Source organism: Melozone crissalis, unplaced genomic scaffold (genome assembly GCF_028551555.1).
Source record: "Melozone crissalis strain CALT ecotype California unplaced genomic scaffold, PUWL_Pcris_2 ptg000042l_1, whole genome shotgun sequence".
NCBI lineage: Eukaryota > Metazoa > Chordata > Aves > Passeriformes > Passerellidae > Melozone > Melozone crissalis.
The window spans coordinates 41,494,290-41,520,744 of NW_026535820.1; the positions used below are offsets into that span (position 1 = coordinate 41,494,290).

Genomic DNA, 26,455 nt, shown 5'->3' on the forward strand with positions numbered 1-26,455 from the left:
GTCTCTGAGTTTTATAGTGTCTTCAGGCTACCTACAAAGATTTTAATCTGTAAGCTTATAGCTCCCCCTTTCAATTTTAGTGTTTGGGTTTTGTTTTTCATTTGCTTTCTTAACAAGCTTTGTCATTGTTATAAAGAAGCCCCTCAACAGCAGTATTTTGTGGACCAGGTTCTTGCCATTTCTTGAGACCAGACTGATGTCAAGATTGTTTTGTCTTTCTTTGTATGGGCGGGTTTGTCTGTGTACTTGTTTTGTTTTGTTTTTCAGCAGGGCATGAGACACAGACTGTGGTCTCAGCTTCCATCTGCTGTTGTGATGCTTAGCAAGTCCATCTGGGAGTCACTAAAGTGTCCCTTGATCTGCTGTGTTTTCTTCTTTGACAGCCTTCCTTATATCTGCCTGATAACTAGTCCTCCAAGTAATTTATTTTTATGAGGCTTTGCTGTTCAGTCTCTTTTTTTTGGCTCATAGCCACTTTATACTATTTAATTCTCTTAGACTGTTAATACAGGTCTTTCTTCAGTCCCTTGTGAACAGTGTGGCTTTCAGTCTTTCCCTATTTTTTCATTATTCTGCTGACGATTTTTTACACTAAGTTTTCAGGAAGACTATTGTGTAAATAATGCTTCAACAACAGGCATTTTTCTTCTTCCATCCAGCTTCCTAGGCTTGTAGAGAAGAGTGTATCCTTTCATATGGTGTCATATTGCTCTGCCAGATTTTAAAAAGAGAGTCTGTTCTGCCTTTCCTTTGCTGAAACCTTCTTAGCTGAGTTTAATCAACTTCTGTCCTTTAGTTGAGACTGACTGTTCTCCTTGACATTACTGCTTCTCTTAAACCATGTACTCTGTTTCTGTAACAATCAATCTGTAACATTCAATTTGAATGTTTTCCTGCGATGTTCGAAGTGCCAGCAAAATCATTCTTATCTTTTCTTTGTTAAGCTCAGTTGCCTTCCAGAGAAAAAAATCCCTATTTCCCAAATATCCCAGTTTCTTTGAATTCCCTTTTGAGCACATTTTCTTAGCTGCTTATTGAACTTTTGCTTGCCAACAAGTTGGGGTTGGTTTTTTTTGTTTTTGTTTTTTTGATTAGTGTTTTTTTTTTTTTTTTTTGGGTAATTTCCAGGAATGCTACAACTGTTCTCTGCTTTCTCCACTAGCAACAAATATTTTATCTCCGGAAGTTTTCTTCCAACTTCTTATGTTACTGTCATTTGCACAGCATCCATGGGACCTCCAAAGAGCCTTTCCAAAGCCTCTATGAGTCTGATGTTTTTTGCATTAAACAGAGAAGTCTGATCTCTGGTATGACTTTGTGTTCCTGATAATCATTGATACAACACCAAAGCAGGCAAGATTCACTTACCGCTATCAGGCAAACTTGGAAAAATCTGGATGCCGTCGTTTTCTACTGATTTAGAATATAAATAATATCTATATGTGACTGGACTTACTAAAAAAAAAAACCACTTGCCAGAAGTGCTTGGCTTGGTAGTCAGGCATGTGTGTGGTCAGATGGGTGTTCACAAGACATGCAGGGTTTGTCACTGTATTGCCACTCTTAGTGCTGTGTGCTCACAGGGACATTGCCTGTAATGCCAGGGAACAGTTCTTGTTGGATTGCAGCAGAAGGGCTGCACTGTTGCAAACTGCACCCTTCTCTTATGGGGAACACATTTACAGCACACATGGTTCATGGCTTTCAAGCCTGGGGAAATGCTTCAGGTGGCCAGAATGTCGTCTGAAGGGTTTGGATGAAATCTTGCTGCTCCCGTTATGTTCCCATGTACTACTGAGTACAGAATGGTGTAGAGTGGGGCCATGGATGCAAAACTGCTTCTCATGGCTGCATGCAATACACACAGCAGCTGGGCAGCTGTAATGGCACATGGTCCATGTGATGTGCAAATGGCTGGGCTGACGTTCATCTAGTGTGGAGTCAGAGATCTCTGTGCACTAACAGCAAGTGTAGACTGCACATCAGACTCTTTAATAGACAGAACTGAATTTCTCAGGACAACAGACATCATGAAACAACTGGATTCGGGTCTGATGCTGTTATCATTGATCGCCTAAGCCAGATGGGGAATATTGAATCAAAGAAAAAAAAAAGAATTCAGACATGCAGTTGCATAGGGCCTTAGTGAAAATGAAAAGCTTCATTGACACAAACTTCAAGACGGTTTGATTAAAGGTCAGTTAATTTTCTGCTAATGTCCTTGAATACACTGCACAAAACTCAATGGAGGATGAAAAAGACAAATGAACGAACGAACAAACAAATCCCACATAAGAAACCTTCTTACCAGGCAACTAAACAACAATAACAAGTGAAGTTTTATGTTATGAAAGACAGACTTCTCTGCTTTTTGTGCCCAGAATTTTTCTGAGTTGTGGATCCAGAAAACATCATTTGGTATTGGAAATAGCATCTGGCCTTAAAGACATTGCACAGTTTCTGAAGTGGGGATGGACTAATACTAATGGAATTGATGGAAAAGAAACCTTGGACTGTTGGCAAAAACTTTTCAGTTGTTGTCCTAAATGATGAAATCCTAGATGAAACTGTACAGCTACTTGGCCAGGAGCAGGGCACGGCACCTCTTAACAAAATGGAAATTTTTTCCAGCTGTCTAGCAGATGGCACACAGTGCAGTCAGCCATAAGCAAATTCACTGAAATATAAAACCATAGGAGAAGCGTCACAAGAAGCCAGAATAATTTTGCAGATATTGTAGAGAAATATTTTTTGTGATATTAGAGAATTTAAATGCTGTCCAATTTTACAAAGAGAAGGGAGATTATGTCTTCTGAAAATCATTGTCTCAAGTCCTGGGAAAGGTTTCACATGAAAAATGGGCAGGTTTTGCCGCAGAGATAACTCAACAGATTCTTTCAGTCGGTCCTGTTAGAGGAAGATGTTTGATTGAGAGGTCAGCAAACTGGTAATCCTTGAGCCCTGTAACATTTCTTCTAACACTCAACATTTTTGAAAATGGCTGCATGAAATTGAAGATACTGAAAATTGAATAGATGTATGAAACAAAAAAGTAAATCAATGTCTGAAGAGCATTAATCACTTGGTTTTATATTTACACTTAGAGTGTGTTTCATTGATCTCAGCAAAAAGGGATTTTAGTAGGAGTTTAATGTAGTAAATGGTTTGAGTTAATGCAAAGCATGTGAAATTTCAGATCCCAGCAGGAGTCCTCTGTATATAGACTACTGGTGAATTCCTTCAAACAAAAAGAGTAAAGAAAAAGTTTCAAAAGAGTGAGGGACCATGTGAAAAGATTTTATGCTAAAACTGGCATTTTGACTGCTTAGTTGTTCATTTTTATGGATTGTTTCCTCTGACTATGGTTTTATATATAACAGTGAAGTGCTCTACAGCAGCTTTGCTGTTTAAAATTAAACTGAGGGCATGACATTATCTGGGAAAGATCAGGATGTAGACTGAGAGAAGGTTGTAGGTTTTGGAAAGATGATTGAAAGTGACTTTGGATTTTACTGGTGATAACAAGATTATCACACTTTGGAAGAATTTGTGGGGGGTGAAAAATTTCTAACAGTAGACTTTTTAATTTCTTCAGTAATTAAAAGCCAGCAAGACAGAAAACACTCAGGGAGACAGAACTGTCAGGTAAGATCCATCTATTGCAGGCTTAGCCATTATGCTCAAAAGTGTCATGCTGATATTTTAATTCCATTACCTCTGGTGTATTTTAATTTCTGAGACTAGCAGGAAAAAAAAAACCAACAAAGTGTTTGGGTTTGTTTTTTTTCCTTCTCCCCTACCTCTTTGGGAAGTGGTTAAGGTAACAGAACAGCTAACCCTTAGGATTCTGCCACACCCAACTTGCTAAATACACTGATAATTGCAAAAATTGATCAGGAGGCTGCAAGTTCTAAACGTCCTGGAGATTTAGTTCCTCTGAAGTAACAGAAAAATATTGTTCAATGTAGTTTCCAAAATAAACCTCTGCCTTACAGGGCCTGCTTTGCTTGAGCTGACATTAGCTTGTATTTTAAAGGCAGGATTGTGAAAATCCCCCTGTACACATTGAGGCTTTCTGTAAAGGATACAAATTAGTCTAAAGTTTTATTTTATCATATATTTTATAAATTGCCTAACTTGTACACTATTCAGTCTTTAAATTTAAATTTTACTTCAGAATTTGTACAGGGTGTGGTGTGATGCAAGCAGCTTGTGACAGCAGAAGGATGTTTTCCTGTGTCAGCTCAGGGAGGTCACTTGTACTCAGGAGTTGATACTGTGTGGTCTATTTTTTTTTTTTCTTTGCATACATTTCAATCAAAATGGAAATTTGTGTAGTAGGCAACCACTGAAGGAGAGAAAGCAGAAGTAAAATTTTAGATTTAGTGATCAAAATAGTTTAGCTAAGTGTTGAGATCAGTGTATGCATAAAAAAAGGAAATTGAGTAGCTGTTTATTTAGAACAAGCATTTTGTTGGATTGATCTAATTATAGAATGCATATAAATATATTTAGCTGCATGAGCATACGTGTGCTCTAAATAGATGTCTAAATATTGTTGATCTGTTATGAAGCCAAATCCTCCCAGAAAGTACAGTATTACTTTTTTACTGGTGTGGAGAAACATGCAGTTGAAGTGCATCTGGATTTTCTTACTAGTATGTTTTTAGCATGATCCTTATCACTGAAATGCCAGTTTTCCATCATTTAAATATGTGGTTTTCCACAGTCTTGGCTTACTCCAGGAGTTTGTGGTTTCCTTAGGTGCTGTGACTTGGGCTGTGTGACAGATGGTGCAAGGAAGTTGATGTTGTCCTGTTGCCTGTGACACCTGTCCCTTGCAACAAGAGTTTGGCAATCCCACCTGGTTGAAGTTAAATGCTTTTCGTGTTGACTGAGCTGACATTGGTTGTGCCACTTACTAAATCAATTAACTGAAACAAGTCTCTGAGATGGGCTTGATCAAAAATCACAACATTTATATATATATAAATCAGTAGTTGTTCCTACTAGTAGGTAGATTTTATATTTTTACTCTTACTGTAAAGCTCTGTACTCTTACAGTTACTTACCCTATGCCTAAATTTAAGGCCATAATTTTGTTTCCAGTGTGACTACCCAGGAGCTTGAAAGCTTTTGTGTGTGTATTTGATACTTGGAAGCTTAGTGTTTGCATTTCAGGGTTGGCATCACCATGTAAAATTTCTTGCCACTTTTTTTGCTTATACCGTGATTGTCAGTGTTGCAGTGAAAATTGCTTAAACGTATGACTTGATAAATTTAAAAGGCAATTAAAAATAAGAAGAGTTGAAAGATGAGCTGACTTTTGCCAGGCAGGGCAGAGTATATTGTGGCATTTCCCTTGGTTTTCAGCCTGCCAGGGTGGTGGGTGCTCCTCAGCTGGAGCTGGGAGCAGCTGGGTGTCCCAGTCTGCAGTGCACACGCAGGCAGAGCTGCAAGGAAAATGAAGAAATGGGAACAGCAAAGGGGTCCATCTTTTTAAAGCAAGCATCTCTAGATATCAAGCTGTAAAATTCACTAGATCAGGGTAAAAAAGCCAAACAAAACAAAAGAAACCACCCCACCTGCTGATGGTATTTGTAAATGTCTGTAAATTTACAAATTTATTTGTAAATTTTACAAATTTAAAACTTGAAAATTTAAAAAATAAAATTTACAAATTTAAAATTTGTATGTAAATGTACGTAAATATATGTAAAATTTGTATGTAAATGTAAATTTTTAAAATTCACAGATTTATTTGTAAATTTTTAGTTTTTATTTAATTGAAGCAAATCTTTTATACATAAGAAATGAAAAAAGTCATATTAAGATACTTTTAAGTAAAATGTTACGTATTTAAGTTGAAAATCCATCAATAAACAAGATAGGGCACTAAGGAAGCAACTACAAATAAGAGAAAAAGAAATGTTACTTTGTGCTTAGATGTCTTACAAATCATCATATAAGTACTTTCAGATTCTCTTAAAGATTTCACCCTGAAAAATTGGAGGCTTTTCTGCATAAAGTCTGTGGTTACTGTTGCAGCAGTAGCACTTGGAGCCTGCTTTTGGGGAATCCTTGTTGCTGCAAATGAGGCTGTTAGAATTCATAACAGCTGGGGAATGACTAAAGATCCTGTGACTGTACTTTGATATAGTGCTGTTGTATTTCAACCAGGCGTACTTTTGAGCGTGTACAGCAATAGAAAATCTAATATTTATTTTCTTTTAATGCACCCATCATTAGATCATTTTAAGATGTTAGTGTAGTAGCTTCCAAGTAAGCGCTGTATATAAATTTAAATATTGAATATTCTGAATCTTACTTCACATTATATTGTAGTCCTTGCTCTGGGTGTTGTTTGAACATTTCAAAGTAAGCAGTTGCTAGGAGAAAATGTATATGTGTAATTTAGAGTCTGTACTTCCAGATAAATACTTTAGGAGAATCAAAACAAGTAGTACCTTTCAACTATCACTGTCAAAAAGGCTTTTATAGAGCTATGGACGTAGTTGATTTGTGAGGCATTTTGACAGCTGCATTGTACAGGGTGATTTACAGTTTTCTCAGCTTGTTTCAAATAATATTAAATCATAGAGTGCTTTGGTTTAGAAGGGACCTTAAAGATCACCTAGTGCCAACCCTCCTGCCATGGGCAGGCACACCTTCCACTAAAAAAGGCTGCTCCAAGCCCCACCCAGCCTGTCCTGTATCACTTGGAGGAGGGAATTATCATCAGTCCATTCCAGGAACCACCTGGATTGCTCATGCCCTGCTCTGTTGCCCCTTCTGCAAGTGTTGGGGTGGCTGAAGTTCCTCATGAGGACCAAGACTCATGAACACGAGTCTGTTCCCATCTGTCTAGAGAGTGCCTCATCTTCTTCAATCTTCAACCTCCTGGTTGGAGGACCTGTGTCAGACCCCCACTGTAATGTTGCCAATCTCTCCTCTCCCTTTAACCCAACCTATAAGCCCTCAGCTCCTCATCCATCACCTGGCAGGGGATGCTCCATGCATTCTTACTGCTCATTGACATAGAGGGAAACAGGAAACACCCCCTCCTTGTGTCTCCTCTCCTCTCCTCTCCTTCCTCAAGAGCCAGTATCCTTCCCTTCCAACACTCCCATCATGGGAACCATCCCTATGGAACCATTCCCATAGGAACCAACCACATCTGTGTGACAAGGTCCTAGGTGCACATCTCTTGTTCACTGCCCGTGCCCCCAAAGCCAACATACTGGCTAGAGTGCCTGGAATTCCTTTTCTTGCAATCCGCTTTCGGACTCAGAGCATCTCTTTCTGATATCGACATCAAACTTGGAGAGGAGTGGATTGAGGTTCTGTTCCCCTGGGAACTTTCATTTTGTGAGGGTTGGTGGAAAACCAGCTTGCATTCCAGAGTGCCATCACCCTCTGCAGTCCATCTTGGCATTGCCCAGACTGTTCCTGGCTGTGTCACTGGTGCCCTTGTGAAGCTGCAGCAGCGGGCAGGAGTGGGCTCCGTGAGCCTTTCGGAGTGTCTTGATGACATCCCTGTTGTGAGCCCCAGTAAGCAGCACAGCTCTCAGGAGTGTGTCAGAGGCAGACCTCCGTGCCTCTCACAGGAGGGTCCCTGCTGCTGCCACCATCACATTCTTGTGGTTGCGTTGGCTCTTACAGAGCAGATGGGGCTGCCTGCCTCAGCTCCAGCACCTCTCCTGATGGGATGGGTCTTTCCAGTCTGCAGGCAGAGAGGAGGTTCTGCAGGGGCATGCAGTTTCGTTCTCCTGTAGATTCATGCTCTTGCAAGCTTGTTCTTCTGCATTTTGCCCCTCTCTGTTCTGTGTGTGCCAGCAGTGGAGTTGTTGATGGTTGTCCTTGGGCTGTGGGTCCACTGCAGACTGAGCTTGGAACCAGCTTCCCAACTCAGCCCCCCTCATGCTGCCCACACTTCTCACAGCCTGCTGCAACTCAGAGTAGTAAAAGAAGTGTTGTGCTGTTGTGGTTAGTAGTTAAAGTAGTAGTTACAGGGTTGATGCTCCATAAAACAGCTTCTTACCATGAGAGAAATCCTATTTTGAATTTAACTCACTTTAGATACCCAGTTGTCTCTTTCTGCCATCTCCATGTACAATAAGTTTAGAGAATGTTATTGATGTCTGACCTTTAAGTACTTTTGTTTTTAACTTTGTTTTCATTTTCCTCTGTTTTCAGGAAGTTGAAGACCACGTGGCATTTTTAATAACTGTCCCAACAGCCCTAGCAATTTTTTTTGCTATATTTATCCTTGTCTGCGTAGAACCTGTCTTTAAGAAGCTGCTTCGTATATTTTCTCTGGTGGTCTGGGTATGTCTTGTTGCCATGGGATATCTCTTTATGTGTTTCGGAGGAATCATCTGTCCCTGGGACCAGGTAAGACTGTCATTATTACAAATTTTACTTCCATTGGGTACATTTCCAAGAACTATTCTATACAAAAGCATTCATGTTCATTTTTGTGGGACATCTCAGAGAATGTTTTTGTGACTAAGTGCATGCTGAGACTCCCTTGATCTGCTTTATAAATACCAGAGATGTGCATAATTAAAATACTAGGTAATACTAGATTTTGCTGTTGTATTTTTAAGCTCTTTTAAGGATGAGTACTTGATTCCAATCACCAGCTTCTTTGTAGAGTGAATATTTGATTCTAGTGACCAGTTAACATGGCAGAAATGCTAGTTTTATTCAACAGTGCTTGTTGCTATCTTTTCCAGTTTGAAATGTTTGAGGTCTCAGTGTAGGCTTTCTGTGGTCTACAAGGTGTTCTCTAGCAACGCATGAGAAAAAGGACTGGGAGTCTCCTTACTTGTCTAGAGAAATGGATGAGTAGAGAGGAAGTAAAGTACCCATCACATTTTTTAAATTTTATAATGAAGAAAAAGCAAAATATAATTGCAGCCTAATAGCAGCACTTTTGAAACATCAATAAATGATGTGCAATATCCAGCACTGTGGCTGATCAATTCTTCTGAGTTCTGTCACATTATTTTCTTTTCTCCAAATAGCTCTACATGGGAATATGGCTCTTATAATATTTTTATAACTCTTCAAAGGATGGAAAAAGTCTTTTAAACCTATGAATATGTCTTTTGAAGATTTCATGCTGATTCTATGAGTTTAACCTTTAAATTGTGTTACTCTCTCCAGAAGGCCCTCTAGGTCCTTGAGACAGACTTGGAATACATCCTCTGACTTTTTATTAAGATCTTGCAAGGACTTGGGCAAATACTGAACTTTAAGTAGTTCCTGTAAACTCTTAAATATAAATTTTAAAATATAAATATAAATTTTTAAAATTACTGGTGCATGCTGGTAATATTTTGGAGCCCTTTCCTTTGTGGGTGACTGTATATTTTAATTTTCTTGGAAGATTCTGGGATTAATTTTCTAAGAAACCTCCTACCTGGTTTGGGTTTTTAGGTTTTATGTCTTTTCAATAGTTTAAACTACCAAACCACGTCACACTTGCATGTAATAAAAACATCAGAACATGAAATACTTTTCTTCAGATATGTATTTCACCCTGGGAGCACTTCTGTCTTTGTGATATCTCATCTAGATAATTCATAAGGTCTTACTTTTTTCATTTGTTTTCACTGGCATTTGTGTCATGTTGTGCTAGAATATTTCAGACCTTCAATCTTAGATGCAAATATTTAGTTAGTCATATTATTTATTCATTGTAAATGATACTAAATTTCGTTTTGATATTTGAAAGCTAGGATAATGATTTTCAAAAGCACATGGACTGAAAGAGTTTTAAGAGGGATACTGTCTCAGTCCTGGAGTTGTGTTTAGCCTGTGATGATTTGTCCTGCCTTGCTTTCCTCTTAGGAAAAATACAGGCATTCCCACAGCATGTGCCTGGCCCTGTGATGGAGGAAGGACTGTAGAGCTCTGGGAAATGGCATTGTCTTCCTGTAGGTTGCCAGGACACAACTCCTCTGATATTCAGTCTTCTCTTTGCTTTGCGTGCAAGAGCTGCTTGGAGAAAAGGGTATTTGGGATGGAGCTGCTTCTCTTGCTCGGCTGCCTTGCTGAGTGCTTTGTGGGCTCCCGCTGAGAGCAGGCAGGGCTTTTCCAGAACACCTGGACCCTGTGGCAGATGTCTTTGGCATCTGGCAGGAGAGTAGCCCCTGGCCACTGCTGAGAGTCCAAGGGCGTGTGGCTCCTTGTAGTGGAATCCTTTATTTCCCCAAACCTGCTTTTTTTTTTTTTTTTCTCCTTTGAATAGCAGTGCAGTTTTTTGGACTGCTTTTGTATAGGAGTACTTTTGCCTAGTGTCAGTTAAGAGTAAACTGTGGAAATGTGGGAATCTTTCTGGGAATTTGACACCTTACTCAAAAGACTGACTGAAGGTTTGATGTTTTCAAACATTTGAAAAAGAGCTGTGAGCAGTAAAATCCTGCCTTGTATTCCTGTGATGTTGATGTTTTGTTTGCTCTGCACTGAGAATCTGTAGGTCCATCACTGGTGTTATCTCCTGTATGTGAAACCAAATTAGAAAAATCCTTCCTTGGTGGCCATCGACAGGCTCTTTGTTGAAATTTTATATTTTGTGAACCTTTAAACCATTTTACTTGGCATATTGAAGTGGTTTTGTGATTCTTTTATTCTTTTTATGAAAGAAAGGAGACATGATGTAAAATTTAAATTAGTTAGGGTTCAAATATATCTCTGTCAGCATTAACTAATTAGAAAATGATGAAAATGGAAGAGTCAGTTCAGGCACAGTTACTTACTGAACAAGTGCTTTATATTAATTTACTTCATGTTTATATATATTTACTTTAATTTACTTTAAATTTACTTCAAATTGTAGCCTAACTTCTGTTCTGGTCCAGGAGAGTTTAAAAATGTCATAACTTTCCTGTCCCCTGAATCTTAAGCTTGTTAAGAATATGGCATTTCTTAATTGCGCTAGTAACTGTTGAAAGAGAGATTTTCTTCATACCACAGTTACTAGACAGAGCATGTTATCCTGCCATTTGTGGACAGCCCTTTGAGTGACACCCTTGCATCTTTTAAATTTTGGCTTAATGATTTTCTTTGCAGTTTGCAACTGCTCAATGTAGTGTTTCTCTGTTGTCTTAAGGAACCTGAGGTGCAAACTTTTACAGCTTTTATTTACAATAAAAATACCATTTGAGAGAGAATATTTTGGTTAGGAATTCAATGTATATTTAATGCAGAGCAGTTCTTCCTTAGCCTGCAGGCACATAGCTCAAATAACCCACAATTAGTAGAGGGCTGGAAATGAAGTGGTTGGTCAGGGCCGTTGTTTTGGTTTTTTTATTAGAAACGTGTAGGCTGATGTGAAATAAGTGCAAATAGTAATTGGTTTCAGCTATCTTTTTGCTGTCCCTGCAGACTGCTTTTATCAATCTCCATTTCCTTGACTCTTCTTTGGTTGCAGGTACAGCTTTGGAGAAAAGTGTTATCAGGTGGGTGTCTGGCAGCTGTTTGAAGGGGGAGGACAGTGTGGCTGTGGACACTTACTTTGTCCCTTGTGCCAGTCTGCCAGCTCCATGCTGGCTCCGTAATTGCCTGCTGAACCTGATCCAAAGGCTGTTATTGTCACTGGATGCCTGGCCATCATCCCTAACCCATCTGGGAGAGCAGCCAGCATATTTGCACCATCAGCCTTAGTAGCTCGCTCACCTCTTTAGTTAGTCCAAACTCCCTTACTGCTCTGTGTCAACAGTGAAGAATGATGAGTACACTGAGAGGGAGATGGAGCGTGCCTTAGGGAGACAGTGGGCCACTTTACATGAAAAGAATTGAAACTGTGATGGCAAAAGTCTTTGGTACCTGACAATTTTTTTTGAAAAGAAGTGTGGCAACCCTCCTTTATTGGTGTCAGCCCAAGTTTTTGTGGCATTGGAGCCCCTGGTTTCCCCCCCTTTCCTTGGGAAGTTGGATCCTAGCCTTCATGGGCTACAGTTTGCATGAGCCAGGAGAGAGACTGAGCTGCCTGCTAGGAGTCATGAGACACCTGGGTTGGTAGGAAAGAAGTAGAGCAAAGGTAGTCATGCTGAGGCTCAGAGAGAGTCACTGCCTCCTGGCAACTTTCTTCCAAGTCTAGGGTGTGAGCAATAATGTGTGGAGATGTTTTCAGTGAGGAAAGACCCAAGGGTGATGCTTACTTAGCAAAGTCCATGAGGAAATCTGTGGTTGGTGTGTTGGTGGAGGGCCAGTAATGCAAGGCAGGCAAGCTGAGCAAGGAGTGCTGGTAGAAAGGAGTGATGGATTGATTTTGTTGTGTTAGAACTCTTCCTTGCTATATTGTCAAGCACCTTTCCTTTCAAAATGTAAATCCAGTACCTGTCTGTAGAGTTTCCTGTTGGGGAATGACTTTAAATTAGTTTTGTCTTGTTTTGCTGACAGTGCAGTTATTGTACAACAGTTGCCTTTCTGTGTCACCCTCTGACATGTCTAATACTTCCTCAGCCTTTTATGCAGGGGGTATGTAAATATGTCATAGCATATTGATATCAGTGGGTAAAAAGAGCTCTTAAAGCGTGCAGTGGATGTTATAAAAAAAGAGTAATTATGCAGCATTATACCAGTCTAATGAATTCTATCATTGCAGGATTTTGATATTCAATTCTATTTAATCATAAATATGTTTGCACAGTGCAGGCACCAGATGTGTTCCTCCTCCTCTGTATTCAGTTACAGCACAGAAATTACTTCAAGCGGAATTTGACACTTATGGTTTTAAAAAAATATTCAGAGTGATGTGCTTAGAATATATATTAGATTATTTTAGCCGAAATTCTACTTTTGGAGCTGAATTTAAAGTACTTATTTGTTTTCTTTTAATCTGTTGATATAGAATGGTTTGATTTGGGCCTTGGAACAGTCCTGGCTTAAGAAGTGTGGGCAAAATTTTATGCCCTAGTATTTACAATTATCTTTTTTTGATACTGTCTTAGCACCTGGGGATATCTGTTGTGTGCTGAGGAGTGAGGGCCTACACAAAGTTTCTGTGTTGTGGTAATCAGCTCCTGTATTAGGCAGTTTGTTGAAGCAATGGGTCTGCAGAAAGGGAAGAATTGTCTTTGCGTGAATTACATTGGTCTGATTTCCACACCTTGCCTTAGCTAAAGTCAGCCCTGCCCTAAACTATCAGTAACATGTTTTGTATAGTTAAGCAGTATATAAAAATTGTGTTGTTAATATTTGAGGAAAGCAAGGCAGGTGTTAGTGAAGTCCCTGCAGCACAGGAAAGTGAGGGTGAATTGATGCTATACCACTTGTTCAGGATCTGGAATGTGGGTGAGACTTGACTTTTTTTAAAGTTCAAGATTAATCATACTCTCAGGAATGAGTGTCCTGAACAAGGAACCAAGTCTGGTAGGAGCATGGTTCAGTACTTGGAAGTGAATATTCACCTGAAAAAGGACCTGAAGAAAAGCAGAAGGGTTGTATCAAAGGAAAAGATACTGCCAAGCAGATGATACTCTGCTTTAGAAATAGGTGTGATAGAAAAACAAGAACCCCCCAATTCACCTCTATATGCCGTATTTTCACTTATAATCTTGGAAAGTGAACAAATTATTTTTATCTTTATGCTTTTTTATAGATATATAAAGTCACAGGCTTTATAGCAAGACATTTAAGTGGTTTTATCAAGTCTGGTATGGTTATATCTGTATAGAAGACAGGAAAAAGATGAACTATTAGACACACCTGCCATTTACTAAAATCAGTCCTACAGTAGATTAGTACAGTACAATAGTGCGTGATCCCTGAAATACTGGTTGGCATAACCAACGTGCAGTTGTTAACCTTTGCTATGTCATGGCAGTGCATTTTGAGAGCAGTGAAGAAAAGCTGATAACTGTTTTAAATAGGGAATGTATACTGGAAAAAAACCCCAAAATCTACTTTTGTTCCAAACAGGAGACTAGAACCCCTGCTAAAGGAGATGACCATTATTAAGATAACTGCATGTGTAGATGAGGGGAAATGGCAGGTAGTGTGACTTTAGAGGGTGTCAGGCAGGAGGAGGATTTTTGGCTGGATTTCTCTTTCTCAGAGAGCTCTCTGGAGAATGTTTCCCTTTATTAGAGCTTTTTACTTGTGAAGGGGTGACTGAATGTCACTGCTATAATGAAATTTGTTGATGACCCAGTTCAAGGTTTCCTAATACAGCAAAAGATCACAATGTTATGGGGAAGAAAAGCTTGACCTTGAGGACTGCAGTAATAGCAGCTAGATGAAATTTAATAATAGGAAATATAAGGTGCCTGCATTTGGGGACTAACAGCAGAAGTTACAGCTATAGACTGAATTCATCACTAGAAAAAGAAGCAAGGAAAGCAGAATGAAGAGAGGAAGCATTGGCTGATCACTGGGTCATTTGGACATGTGTCCAGAAAAGACTCGTTTATGATGGCAGAGTATCCAGCTAAAATTAATCCTTGCCTGGATGAGACTATGTACACTTCTGGGCACCTTTATTCCAAAGATCACTAGGAGAAAGGCAGGGTTTGTGAGAGGTGAGAAGAGCTTGACTTGGGTATAGATCTGCAGTGGAGAAGAATGCTGAGAGTTGTGTGACTGCCATCTACAGATAGTCCATGGTTGCAGGCATCAGACTTGAGGAGAAGCTATGGAAGGCAAAGAATTAGTGACACCTAAAAAAAAATAAAAACCAAGTGGCTGGTAATGAAAACTAAACTGAAAATTAGAATTTTCAGTGCCCCATTGGCGCACTTGGTTTATATACTCAGGGTAACAAAAATTAAAGTAATGAATTGGTTTTACAGTGGGATGCTGTCCTTAGCTGAGAGTCAGTCAGTGTCTTCATTCAAAGAGAATGGACTTCAGTGGTTCAGGAGCATTCTTTTAGTTCTTTATTTCTATGGACCACAGAACATCTGGAAACTGCTGAGATGTTTTATATGACAATTTCCTTTGACCTGTGCATGAAGTTGATCTAAAAGCTAAAGAGATGCATTTTCTGAATTTTAGAAGTTTATGGCTTTTTGCTATCAAAATATCTTTTATCCTTCCAGTGTTCTGGAGAAGTAATGTCAGAATTTAAAACATCAGGGGATAATAATTTTGGTCTATTTCTGATCTCTTTAGGCATTCATTATAACATTTCTGAGAGAGGTTTGATGTAATATAAAGTGGAAGATAGTGGATGTATCCAGTAACTTATCAAATGAACCTTATGAAATTCTTTTTTCCCTGCTAGTTTATTTTCCTTGACTCCATTTCTTGAAGTGTGTTTTTCATCTTGGAGGGGACAATTAAGTACAAAGGCTGAGCTGATTGTAGTTTTCATCAAGATTATTGCATAGTTTACATGCAGTGTGATAATTGCAGTGCAAGTCATGTGAATGAACTCTACCAAGGCAAATGTACATATTGATGTACAGTGGAAATGTAAGACTCAGATAAATATGCACAAACTTAATGTGGCAAGATTTTTCTCTCTGATGGGAAATAACATTTATCAATAAGAATATTAATGTTTCAGAAAGTACTGAAAATAAGCAATGCTCATTTTAAATATCATCATATTCTTCTGGTGTTGCTGAAGTTGAAAGACCAAGTGATAAATGGAAGTGAATAATTTAGGCCCTTCATATCACTTCTTATGTGCTTAATAATTGATTTGACATCAGGAAACAAACATTTAATAATTTCATAGTACACACATAGTTAACAATTACTTGTATGATGGAGCTACCAGAGAACCACTGAAGCAGCTATCCAGTACTTCTTGCTAGCAGGTTTAATTTAGGAAGACATGCAAATGTCTTTCATTGGAATTGTATTTAACTCAGAAATCTAACAGTTTGCCTGACTCCCAGGAGGAAAGGTTTTGGCATGATACTGCATTAGTCTGTTGGTTTAAGCTGATAGACCTTGCATACCTGTGTGCTATGGAAAAGCTTGTACCTTTACATGGCCATTGCACATAATATTATATGCTTTTATTTTTCTGAATTGGGTGCTGGAAGGGTGTGTCATCATAGAGCCTGGCCTTTGGTCATTTTTTGCCTTTTCTCTCAAATCTGATTCAGTTTGCAGGTTTCCAGTGCTGTAAAAATTAGCTAGTGAGCTACTGAACAAAGAAATAATAAAATAGATGGTGAAAATATTTCCTACAAGCTGCATAAGAAGAATCAGTTCAGTTGTTTGGGGGTGTTCCCTGTTTCTGTAGATTTTATTAAGCCTATTTATTAGGCACAACTGTAGTGCTAAATGAATGAACCTGAGTATTTGGATTATTCTCTTTCAATCTAGGAAGTAACTAACAGGATTTTTCCCCATATCCCTGCAGTTTGTAGTATGCTGGCTGTGAAATCCTTTCCGTCTCCCTTGTTACGATGCTGACCTCGTTTAGGGCAAATGTGAGAGAGAACCTCCAAAAGGGTTGCTTCCTCTCCCACTTACTACTGAGGACAGCCTTTGCTAAATCTATTATTTGTTACCACTCTGTATTTTGTTGCCTTACAACCAGCTGTAGTCCTCATAAAAATATTTCTTGCCTCATTCGATACAGATGAGTTTTCATAGATAACAATTTTTGGCATCATAATGACAGTGATAGTGTTGCAAGTTCAGATATCTGAGGGCTCAATTTGAATTCAGTTGTATTCCCCTTGCAGTTCACACTTGCACTTTTACCTCCCTGCCACCCCCCCAAAAAAGAAAAGAAAAAAAATCTTTGTGGCAAGGCTTTTCCCGCCCCCCGCCCCTTTTTTGGTGATATAAGCAAGCAAAGTATTATAGTTTTATCTTACAGATTCTGTAATTTTTATATTTTTGTACTTTTGACTGAACAGATCCTAAGTAAATGTGATAGTAACTACAGTATGAATTTTTCTTTATTATGCCGTTGTTAGCCTTAATCATCCGATTTTTTTTCAAATAATGTAAAGTTATGAAGGAAATGGATTCAAAATCCTGTCATGTAAAAAAGGTGAACATATAAATAAAACGTATTTAACATACGTCTAAAAAGTTCTACGTTCCAAAAAGAGCTAAAACAAAAAAGTATTTTATTGCTATTAAATGAAGCTGAGATTTGATTAAGTCTTTTTTTTCCCATGTCACACTGGTTATCTGCATATGTTATCTAATGCCAGTTCCTAACAATGTGCATATATTGCTTACACCTGTACAAACAAACCTGTACAAACAAATATAAATTGGTGCCTTAAATCGCTTTCACATAGAGGAGACTATGGTCTTTGAACGGTAGATATGGATGCCTTTTATTTTCATTACCCTGAAATTTATCACCAGTTAGAAACTTATTTGAGAATATCAGTTACAATTTTGGGTTTTTGTTAGGTCTGATGTTGATAAACTGCCAGGTCTACTGGATGACCCAGGGGATTGACAAGAGAAAGAAAGTATGTGGTGTGAATGACATTGATTTGTATATTAAATTCCATTTAAATGGTGGCTTGGTGTGCAAAAAAAAAAGAGAAAAGTCATGTTTCCTTGGTCAGATGAAGACTGGAAAGAAATCTTGATTGATGACAAAGCCCCAAATGCAGAAAACTGCAGTATAAATGCACATTATAATGTGTCAGTAATACTTCTTTCTATACTATGATTTCCTCTAGATTAGCCCAAGAATTCCATGCTCATTGGTGATGTGGGCAGACAGGACATGTTTCTCCAGAGAGGCTAGCAAGGGAATCTGTGCTTTAGAGCCCCTAAATTTCTTTTTCCTCATCTCTCATTGTTTAGTTTTCATCACATTTCAGCAAGTGCTACTTCTCTCAAGCCATGTGAACATTCCAGGAATGGCGTTTCACAACATTTCAGGGACATGTGGCCACTGAAGCTACAAAAGGAAAATCTTTCTGGATCCATAGAATTTGCACAGCTTCTGTGATGCATTATTTAGCTGGTGGTTTTGATCACATAATAGTGATTGGACATGATGTAGAAATGTAGAACAAAACTTTGCCTCTTGTGCTTTTGCAGAGTTTGTACTCTTTTATTTGCCATGCTGAGCAACCACATATCTTACGAATTTGTAAATAAAATGGGATTTACTTAGTAAAATGCCAGGTTTCACTTTTCAGTGCTTCTGCTATTTTGTTGCAGATCTTGTATGAGGGCTCTCTTGGGTGGTGTTTGGTGTTTTTTTACCTGTTTTATCAAAAGTGAGGACAGGACGTTGTCAGGACAGATGTACTGCTTTGTTCAGGATGGCTGAAGTCTTAGGGAGAGTGGGAGAGAACTGAAATCAGGACAGGTCCCACCACCACTGTGTCTTTGTCTCTCAGGAGCTGTTTCTGTGGGATGAGACCTGTGCTCATGGGCTGAGCATCAGGTGCAGCAGAAATGTTGGGACAAATCCTCCCAGAAATGTGATGAAAGCTGAGCACCTCTGCTTGTGCAGTGTGGAGAGCTGGGCATGCAGACAAAGGAATGGCTTGTGTGAAAGTGGTGCCTATTGATTTTTTAACAGATATTTTATCACGATACTCTGGTGTTTTCCTTCGCTCTGGGAGCTGTGGAAGTTGATCACGCAGCACTGGACAACAGATGGTTCCTGGCCATCAGCATGGATGGAAAATGGCTGAAGGGAAAGGTGGAGAAGGGTTGTGTTAAAACTGAAGGAAATAGAGTCCTTAGGTAGGGATAGGTTGGTAATCAGGCTGTAAATGAAATCTCTGTCTGAGTAGGCATGGAGCAGCGTGCATTTTGTTTGTACAGAAAATAGACTTTCAACTCTTGCCATTTGTATACTCAGTGACAGTGGATAGAAATGGGATGGCAAACAACAGGAGCTATAAAAACTGGAATGATTTTGAAGTATTGAAGGTCAATGGGATTGCGTATTTCAGGCTGCTGTATCTTACTAAATCAGGCAACTCTAGTAAGGTTTCTTGCTGTTATGGAAATTGCTTTTGAATATGCTGCACCATCAAGACCTTTACATGGGAAAATTTATCTTATGTATATTTAAATACAATGTAACACTTGACATGCTAATATTAATATAGGTCCCCAGATGTTTGAAAAAAAATAACATTAGTAGGAGGGGGTGTGTTTTGAATAGATTAATTTTAATGTAGAATATGTATAAGGGTGTCATTCTTTTTAGGCACGGTCTGTTGTTGAAGTCATGCAATATGAAGTAATACATTAAACTTGTCACAATTTTGGAATATATTTTAAAGCAAAGAGATTTCTGGGCAAAAGGTATTTGTCTAAAAATGTTCTTCTTATGAAATGTGTAGCTGAAAATGTTAAAGCTTCAGTCTCTTACTGGTAATAAAAGTGAAGCTCTTCTCCCGGTTTACTTTTCTGCCTTTTGTTATGCTCAGATTTCAGAAAAACACAAAAAAAAAGGTGTGGGGGGGACAAAGTTTACAAACATAACATAATTTGATTTAGTGACTTTCTCAGTGTTCCCTTAGGTACAAAGTATAAGAATAATTGTTGAACTACAGAGCAGCAAAATGAACTCCCCGCATTTGTTGTTTAAAACAGAAGTGCTCATTTTATCCTTGAAATCCTCCAAAAGAAGCCACAAACTAAACTGTCACTGCATAGTAAAATACTCCTAGCTGTGTCTGTGCAATTAAGATATTACTCTAGATAAGTTTCTTCTTACAATTAAATATATTGCTACTTTAATTGTTCAGTTCTCAGACTAGTGACGTTTTGCTTATATCATTGTTTTTTGACTGGAGGTACTGGAGAATTGTTAAGATTGAATGAATTTTAGAAAATGTTAATATTTAGGCCAATATGTTTTTCACAACTGAAGTCCTGAGTTAGGGGAGAGGCTGTGCATGGCAGCTGGTGAGGTGAGAAACCACAATAATGCTGGTGCCTGAGCAATCCCATAGAAACCCACGTCTCTGTTATCCAGAAATATCTCTGCTCCTGAACTCCCACCTCTTTTCCTGGAAAGCACAAATCCACTCCTCCAACACACCCCAACTCCTGTACCCAAATTATGCAATATTAAGACATAATCACCATTGATATGTGAGAGCTTCTACCTGACCTGTTGCCTAGTGATATTGTGGTGGAAAGTTCTATCTGGTTCCAGAGGTTTAGGAAGCCATGACAGTGGACGGTGTTGACACAGTACATGAACCTGGTTATAAAATTTTAGTTAGTACATTGATACGGCCTCTGATACTTGACGTAATTTAGATGTAGAAGAAGAAGAAGAATCTGTTTCAATGTGCATAACAGCATTCAGGACCCCCAAAATGGGCCAAGCGTGATGTAGAACTGTGATTCCCTCCACCAACGTATCCAGAGCAGAATCTCTTCTAGAACAGCATCTCTGATCTAGTTTGTCTATCCAGTCTCCTAGCGAAAGGCTTCATTCTGTCCCCAGTCCAAAAAATGGGCTTAAAAGCTACAAAGAAGCCTCCTGTAGGATTGTTCTTGAGGTCTTCATTGCAGTTTAAACCTTTTGCAGTGAGAGAACAATGTTTTAAGGTTGCAGTTAGACTGCTATAGCTAGAAATTCCCAGACAATGTATTGTTGATGTCCACTTTGACATGTGGTAGTTTTAATATTGACAAACTACCACAGAAGAGCTCAGTTTGAGAGTATTTTGGAGTCATTGACCTATTGTGCTTGGGCAAGCATTCTATCATGATTGTCAGAAGGCATTTGCATGAATATAGACAGAGGTTACACAGCCTCTTCACACTTTTCAGCTTGCTCTAAGGGAAGGGAGAGCAGCCTAGGTACCAGCTGGAACAATTCCAATGTTTGTCAGGGCCTGGAGTCAAATAGGAAATTTTCCCTGGAGCGTCAGGTCCCTCCTCTGAACATTCAAAACTGGCAAGAGTTCAAAGCCCTTCTGTGCAGTATCTCACACTCCTATTTTGTCTTTTTTTTGATTTTTTGGAATCTTAATATGTAATCTTTTTATGTTTTGCATTCCATGTGCTTATTTTTATTTGAGGTATTTGACTTTGGTTGAATTTTGGAGGCTTCATTATGTACCCATTTATTTAACAGGTCATCTTGAAAGTAATGCTAAGCAGGGATCATTAAAGGGGATGTTGTGTAGGCTGAGTCGAAAGTTATTTTCACCACAAGACTGAAGAGGAGTCTATTCCATCCTAGTTCCCTACAAGACAGGAATGACTCATTTAAATTTCAGATGAGATACAGATACCGTCTGTTACCAACTTCATTCAGATTTCTGATGAAGCTTTCAACAGATTGCTTTCGTATGAATAAAAAAATGGCTGGTTATTAAATATATCAACAGTAATGTTTGTTCACCTTTGATTACACTGGATTTCTGAGAGATAATGTATGTCGGAAAATTTTAAAAGAAATATATTTATTAATATTTTTATTTTTGCCCTTTAAAAACACTAATGGGTTACAAAACCCCCTTGGTCTCTTTGAAGCCAAGAACTCTCAAATTCTGTGCTTAGTATTTCAGCTGCCCACTTGAGGTGTTTTGATGTGAGAATCAATTTACCACTTGAGGATTATGAAGATGAAGAAAGTATTTTCTTTCTTCTCTGGAACAGTGCCCTTTTTCAGGTAACATTCAGGTAATTACATTATCTGGCATCTTTTGTATGTTTGGGTAAAAGAATTAAAAGAGTTTTATGGCTTAAAAGTATTGTTTTTTCTATATTGATAGTCAAAAGTGACGGTTTAACAAATTCAGGTACTTATAATAACAGATGTAATTTTACTGGAAGTACTGAAAATTCCTTGATTGATTGTATTTGTGGGTTAGTGGCCTTCAGAAGCATTTACATCCTAGATTTTCCAGGGAGCCATGGGGAAGCAGAATCGATTGCTTGTTGATGTGGCATTTTGGCAACATCCTGCTTTATTGCAGTTCAATAGCAATATCAAACCTCCAAGGACTGCTTCAAAATGGGTCAAGATAATGCTGTGGAGAGAGTGTTCCTGCCAGGTTTTGATTTCCTGGGAGACTATGCAAGGTGTCAAGCCTGGAGAAAGGATGAGGTGGCAAAGACCATGTGGAGGTGGTGTGAAACAGGCTGAGGAAGGACCCTGTGGTTCTGGAGGTCAGTGGGCAGTGCTGACAAACTGGCAGTGGTGTTGTACCACTGATATTGCCACTGTTTGCCTGCCAGTCCGCTGGTCAGGAGCCAGCTCAGGCAGCTCCTCCAGCTGGACAAGCCGTTGCAGCTGCATTAGAGATGTGTTCCTGGTATTGGCTGAAGTAATCAAATAGTCTGGGAGAAGAGACAAAAAAGAAATTGGAGCATTCCCATTTGGATCAGGTTATCACAGGTGTGATTGCTCACCCTCAGTAGCAGGACATGGCAGGTGACACACTGGGTAGCACAGTGGCCTGTCTGATGCACACCTGTGCAGATGGTGGGCTGGAGGACAGCTGAGATCCATAGGGGAGTGAGGCAAAGTGGATGGGAGGAATGCAGTGGGTTTTAGGTCAAAGGAGATTGAGACAAGATGGGAGTCAACCTCTTCTTCCAAGTAACAAGTGATGGGACAAGAGAGGAAATGGCCTCGAGTTGCACCTGGGGCAGTCAGGTTGGATATTAGGAAAAATCTCTTCAGCAAGAGGATAGTCAAGCACTGGAACAGGCTTTTGAGGGGTGTGGTGGAATCACCATCCCTGGAGGCATTTGAAAGACATGTAGATGTGGCGTTTAGGGACATGGTTCAGTGGTGGACTTTAGCATACTGGGCTAATGGTTTGACTTGAAGATCTCTGAATGTCTTTTCCAACCAAAATAACTCTCTGATAATGAGCTTCTGTGCCATCAGTGCCATGAGAGAGGAAGACCAGCAATATTCAAATTGTCTGGGGTACCTTTGTTGAATGAGGATATATGGAGTTGGAGTTTGGCTGCAATCACTGCAGACAGACCTGTTCTTCACTGCTATGACCCTTTGTCCAGGCTGCACGAGCCCTGAGTGGCTGTGGAGTGTTTGGTTTACTCAGTGTTGACTTATGGGCGTGCTGAGGGCTGCCAGCTGCTCTGCATGGAGACCTGGGGGCTTTTTGGGGATGGGCCTGCAGGGCATGGCAGGGAGCAGAAATGTGGATCCTGGTGTTTGTACTTCCTAGCAGAGGAAATCTTAAAATAGCAGCAGCTGTTCAATCTAAAGATATTACAGTGGGAGAAAAACACACGTTTCTGGGACTGTTTTTTCTGTGTCTCTCACCAGCACTGATAAGTTCTCACTGCTAGTGGAGAAATGCTCAGTTAGCTCACCAACTGCTAGTTGGTGAAATGCTCAGAATGTGGGCACTGACACGTGCAGCAACCCACAGACGGTAATTCTACCTAGTTGTGGTTGTGTTGAAGGTTTCCCTTAAAGAATCCAGGCCATGACATTGACACCTAAAAAAAGCCACAAAACCTCCATTACAGTGTTGGTGAATGTAAGGATAATATCAAATCCCTGCTCAGTATGGAAGCACTCAATTTGTTTATCTGCCATCATGTGACAGTGGATAGATATGATAAAAAACAGAGAAGTAACTTTTATGCATGGAATAGTACATGCAGGTTAGGAGCAGAAGGCAAACCCACTGCTCCTGTCAGATGCCTCTGAGCATCTGTCCCTCTCTGAAGCTTCAGAACTGTAAATACTAGTTAGTGATTTCTCTCTTCTCAAGGGCAGGGAAGGGATTCAGATGGAAGTAAAATAATGAATTGCCAGTTAATGTACAGTTTTCCTGTCAGTGCAATATAAAGCTAATACTTGCTCTGCTAGAGGTGATCTCTTTTTTTGAAGTAGGAATGATGGAGGAAATTAGCATAAATTTTGTGTTTATTGTCAGAGGTGTATGATTACAAGGAACAAGTTAAAGTAACAACAGAGAGAAATGTCTTCCTTAGATATGAAGAAAATGATTATGTAAATGGTATTTGGGTAATGCAGTTTCTTCCCCCATACTGACACTTCAAAGAGCTACACCAGCACTGCAGGATAAATGGGATGAAGCAGGCGCATATTCAGATCTTCCTCCACCCACTGTCCCCCGCTTTACTGTTTCTAAATGTTCATTTGAGTACTTCTGAATTCTCACTTTCATCACTGAAGCAATCTAAATCCAGTCCAGGAAATACTATCAAGGTAGCACATCAGGAATCAATCTGGAAACATCCTAATAGTTATTCTGCTGTTAAATCAATGTAATGTAGACTAGAATAATTAATTTCACATGATTTTCAGTTATGTCTGTTTAGTTGATTTACCCATGTGAAAGAATCAATGCTTGGGAGAGAATCTTTCTGTTGTGCTGCCTTATGTAACATTGGCTGAATTGCTACAGAAGTGAAAGGGTCAGAAGGTGCAGGAGGAAAGCAGTTCATGTTTCAGATACCAGTCTCAGTGTCCATTTGTAGCTTATAGAAAAGAGTTTAAACAGCTCTGGATCAGGGTTTATAAAGCAGTCCTGCTTGAATGCTTCATCTGGCAACAGCAGCAGCAGCTCTAGGATCCTGGAATGTTTATGTGCCATTTGCTGTTTGGAAACCCTTGTTCTGGATTTGCCAGGAGTTCAGCTGGTGAAAAATAAGGAGTGAAGAATCATTTTTTGATTTCATAGCTGTATTCATATTGGGGTGCATACACCTGGCCTTGTTCTGTGCAACTTTAAAGTATATCATGTCCCTTTAAAGAAAAAAATGAAAAATAGTGTAAGAAAAATAAATATATCAGAGCTTCCAGTAATTCTAAAATATTATCAATCTGAAACACAGGGAGTACTCTGTGTGTTGCGGAATTTTCTTCTGTCCATAAGCTGTGTCTCATACAGTGAAGGATATTGCTTTTTCTGTATTTCCCAGTTGTGTTTGCTGCTCCTTCTGTGACTACAAGCATGATGGATTAGCATCACATCTTCCCATCATTTTGTCCCAATTCCTTACAACCTCTTTCAGGTGCAACTGCATTTTGTCAAATTCAAAATATCTGACTATCTATATAGATGTATAATGTCTAGATAGTTTCTAGATATCTGGAAAGTTGTCAAAAGAGTCAAAGATATCTTTTGTCTGATGCCAGATATCTTAAATACCTCCAGCCTGTTTTCTTTGCCTAGGGATATTCCATTCTGCATTTTTATCTTAGGGGAGATTGGAGGAATTCTTGGTTCCCCTTATCATGATAACTGTTGCTTGAGGGGATATCAAAAGTTGAGGATTTGCAACTGCCCTTTAGCTACCCAGTTCTATTGGAAGCCTCGTGCCAGAGAGAGATTTCTGTTTTACAGTTTTTAAGCAAAAGCTGCATCACAGAATTCATCAGAATGAAATCATACATAGGATCTAAAGTTCATCATAAATGATTCAATAGTGGTTATTTTAGGAGAGAACGAACACCAACCCTCAAACAAGCCAGAAATTATGACATTGAATGAGAACCAGCTTGGTTTCTTCTTTTGCTATTTCTGGTCTTGTCCTCTGTAGCTGCTCCCTTGCCCAGCCCAGTTATGTCTGTGTGAGCAGCACATACACTTTACTGTAGTGTAACATATTTTATGGGTATAACTTCTATCTGTGCATCCACTTGCTCATTTTAGCTAATGATAAATACTGAACCCAATCATTCAAAAAACTTTATTTCTATGATGTGATGTATTGAGTTTCCTATTTTCACAGAACAGGTGACATTTTCTTGCTGATGACTTGGTCAGTAGTGAAAATCAGGACTGCCAAGAAATGATTTATTCAATATCTGAATTTTATCTTAAAAAAATGCGAGAGAAAGCAACCAAAACCTGCCAGTATGTCTAAAGGTTAAACAATTATTCTGTCTGACATTTCTGACTGATTTTAAATATCAGCTTTTAAAAGAAAACAGGACTGCAGATACCATTTGAAGCCGATTTTAGAATGCCAGACTTAAAATAGAGTTGTTCCTAGGCACTTCTGTGAGGTTTTTGTGCATTCAGAGACTTGAATTGTTTGGAGAAATCATATGGGTCATTGATTTACCTGAATTTATGTATGTTCTTTCATGAAACTGAAAGACTAAATCTCTCCTAAGAAGGTAGCCTACCCTGCCTTGCAAACCCCAACCCACTGGGGACTGAATTCCTCTGTAACAAAAGGCCAGTGTAAAATACGACTGACTTAGAAGTAAATATTTTACCTTGTATTTAAATTAATGTTGCATGAACACCGAAGGCCAGACACCAAGTGTATTTAGACTGATATACTGCTGTAGCTTTGTTGAGTGAATACCATACTGGAAAGTGCTGAACTAGAAATGAAAGTCATTAGTCTTGAAAACAGGGTCAGTGAAAGAAGTTGTGCCAACAGCAAACATTTATGGGAGACAGGCATCTTTTCATTCACCATGGGCAGCAGCAGTCCAGACTGCAAAATAAACAGAGAGAACTGTGTTAGTGCTTGGTATTTGCCTGGATAAGACTGACTCTGTTGCTAGTATATATTGATTTAAATCTAGAGGACACTGAGGGAAGAA

General features: G+C 39.1%; 1 protein-coding gene across 1 annotated transcript in view; it reads left to right on the plus strand.

Moving 5' to 3' along the window:
• The window catches only part of ADCY2 (adenylate cyclase 2), a 203,498-nt gene that overhangs the window by 12,157 nt on the left and 164,886 nt on the right, over positions 1-26,455 (plus strand). Inside the window, exon 2 of the mRNA XM_054284675.1 lies at positions 8,197-8,394. Within this exon, the coding sequence (XP_054140650.1) occupies positions 8,197-8,394 (198 nt within the window). The remainder of the gene's footprint in view (positions 1-8,196; positions 8,395-26,455) is intronic.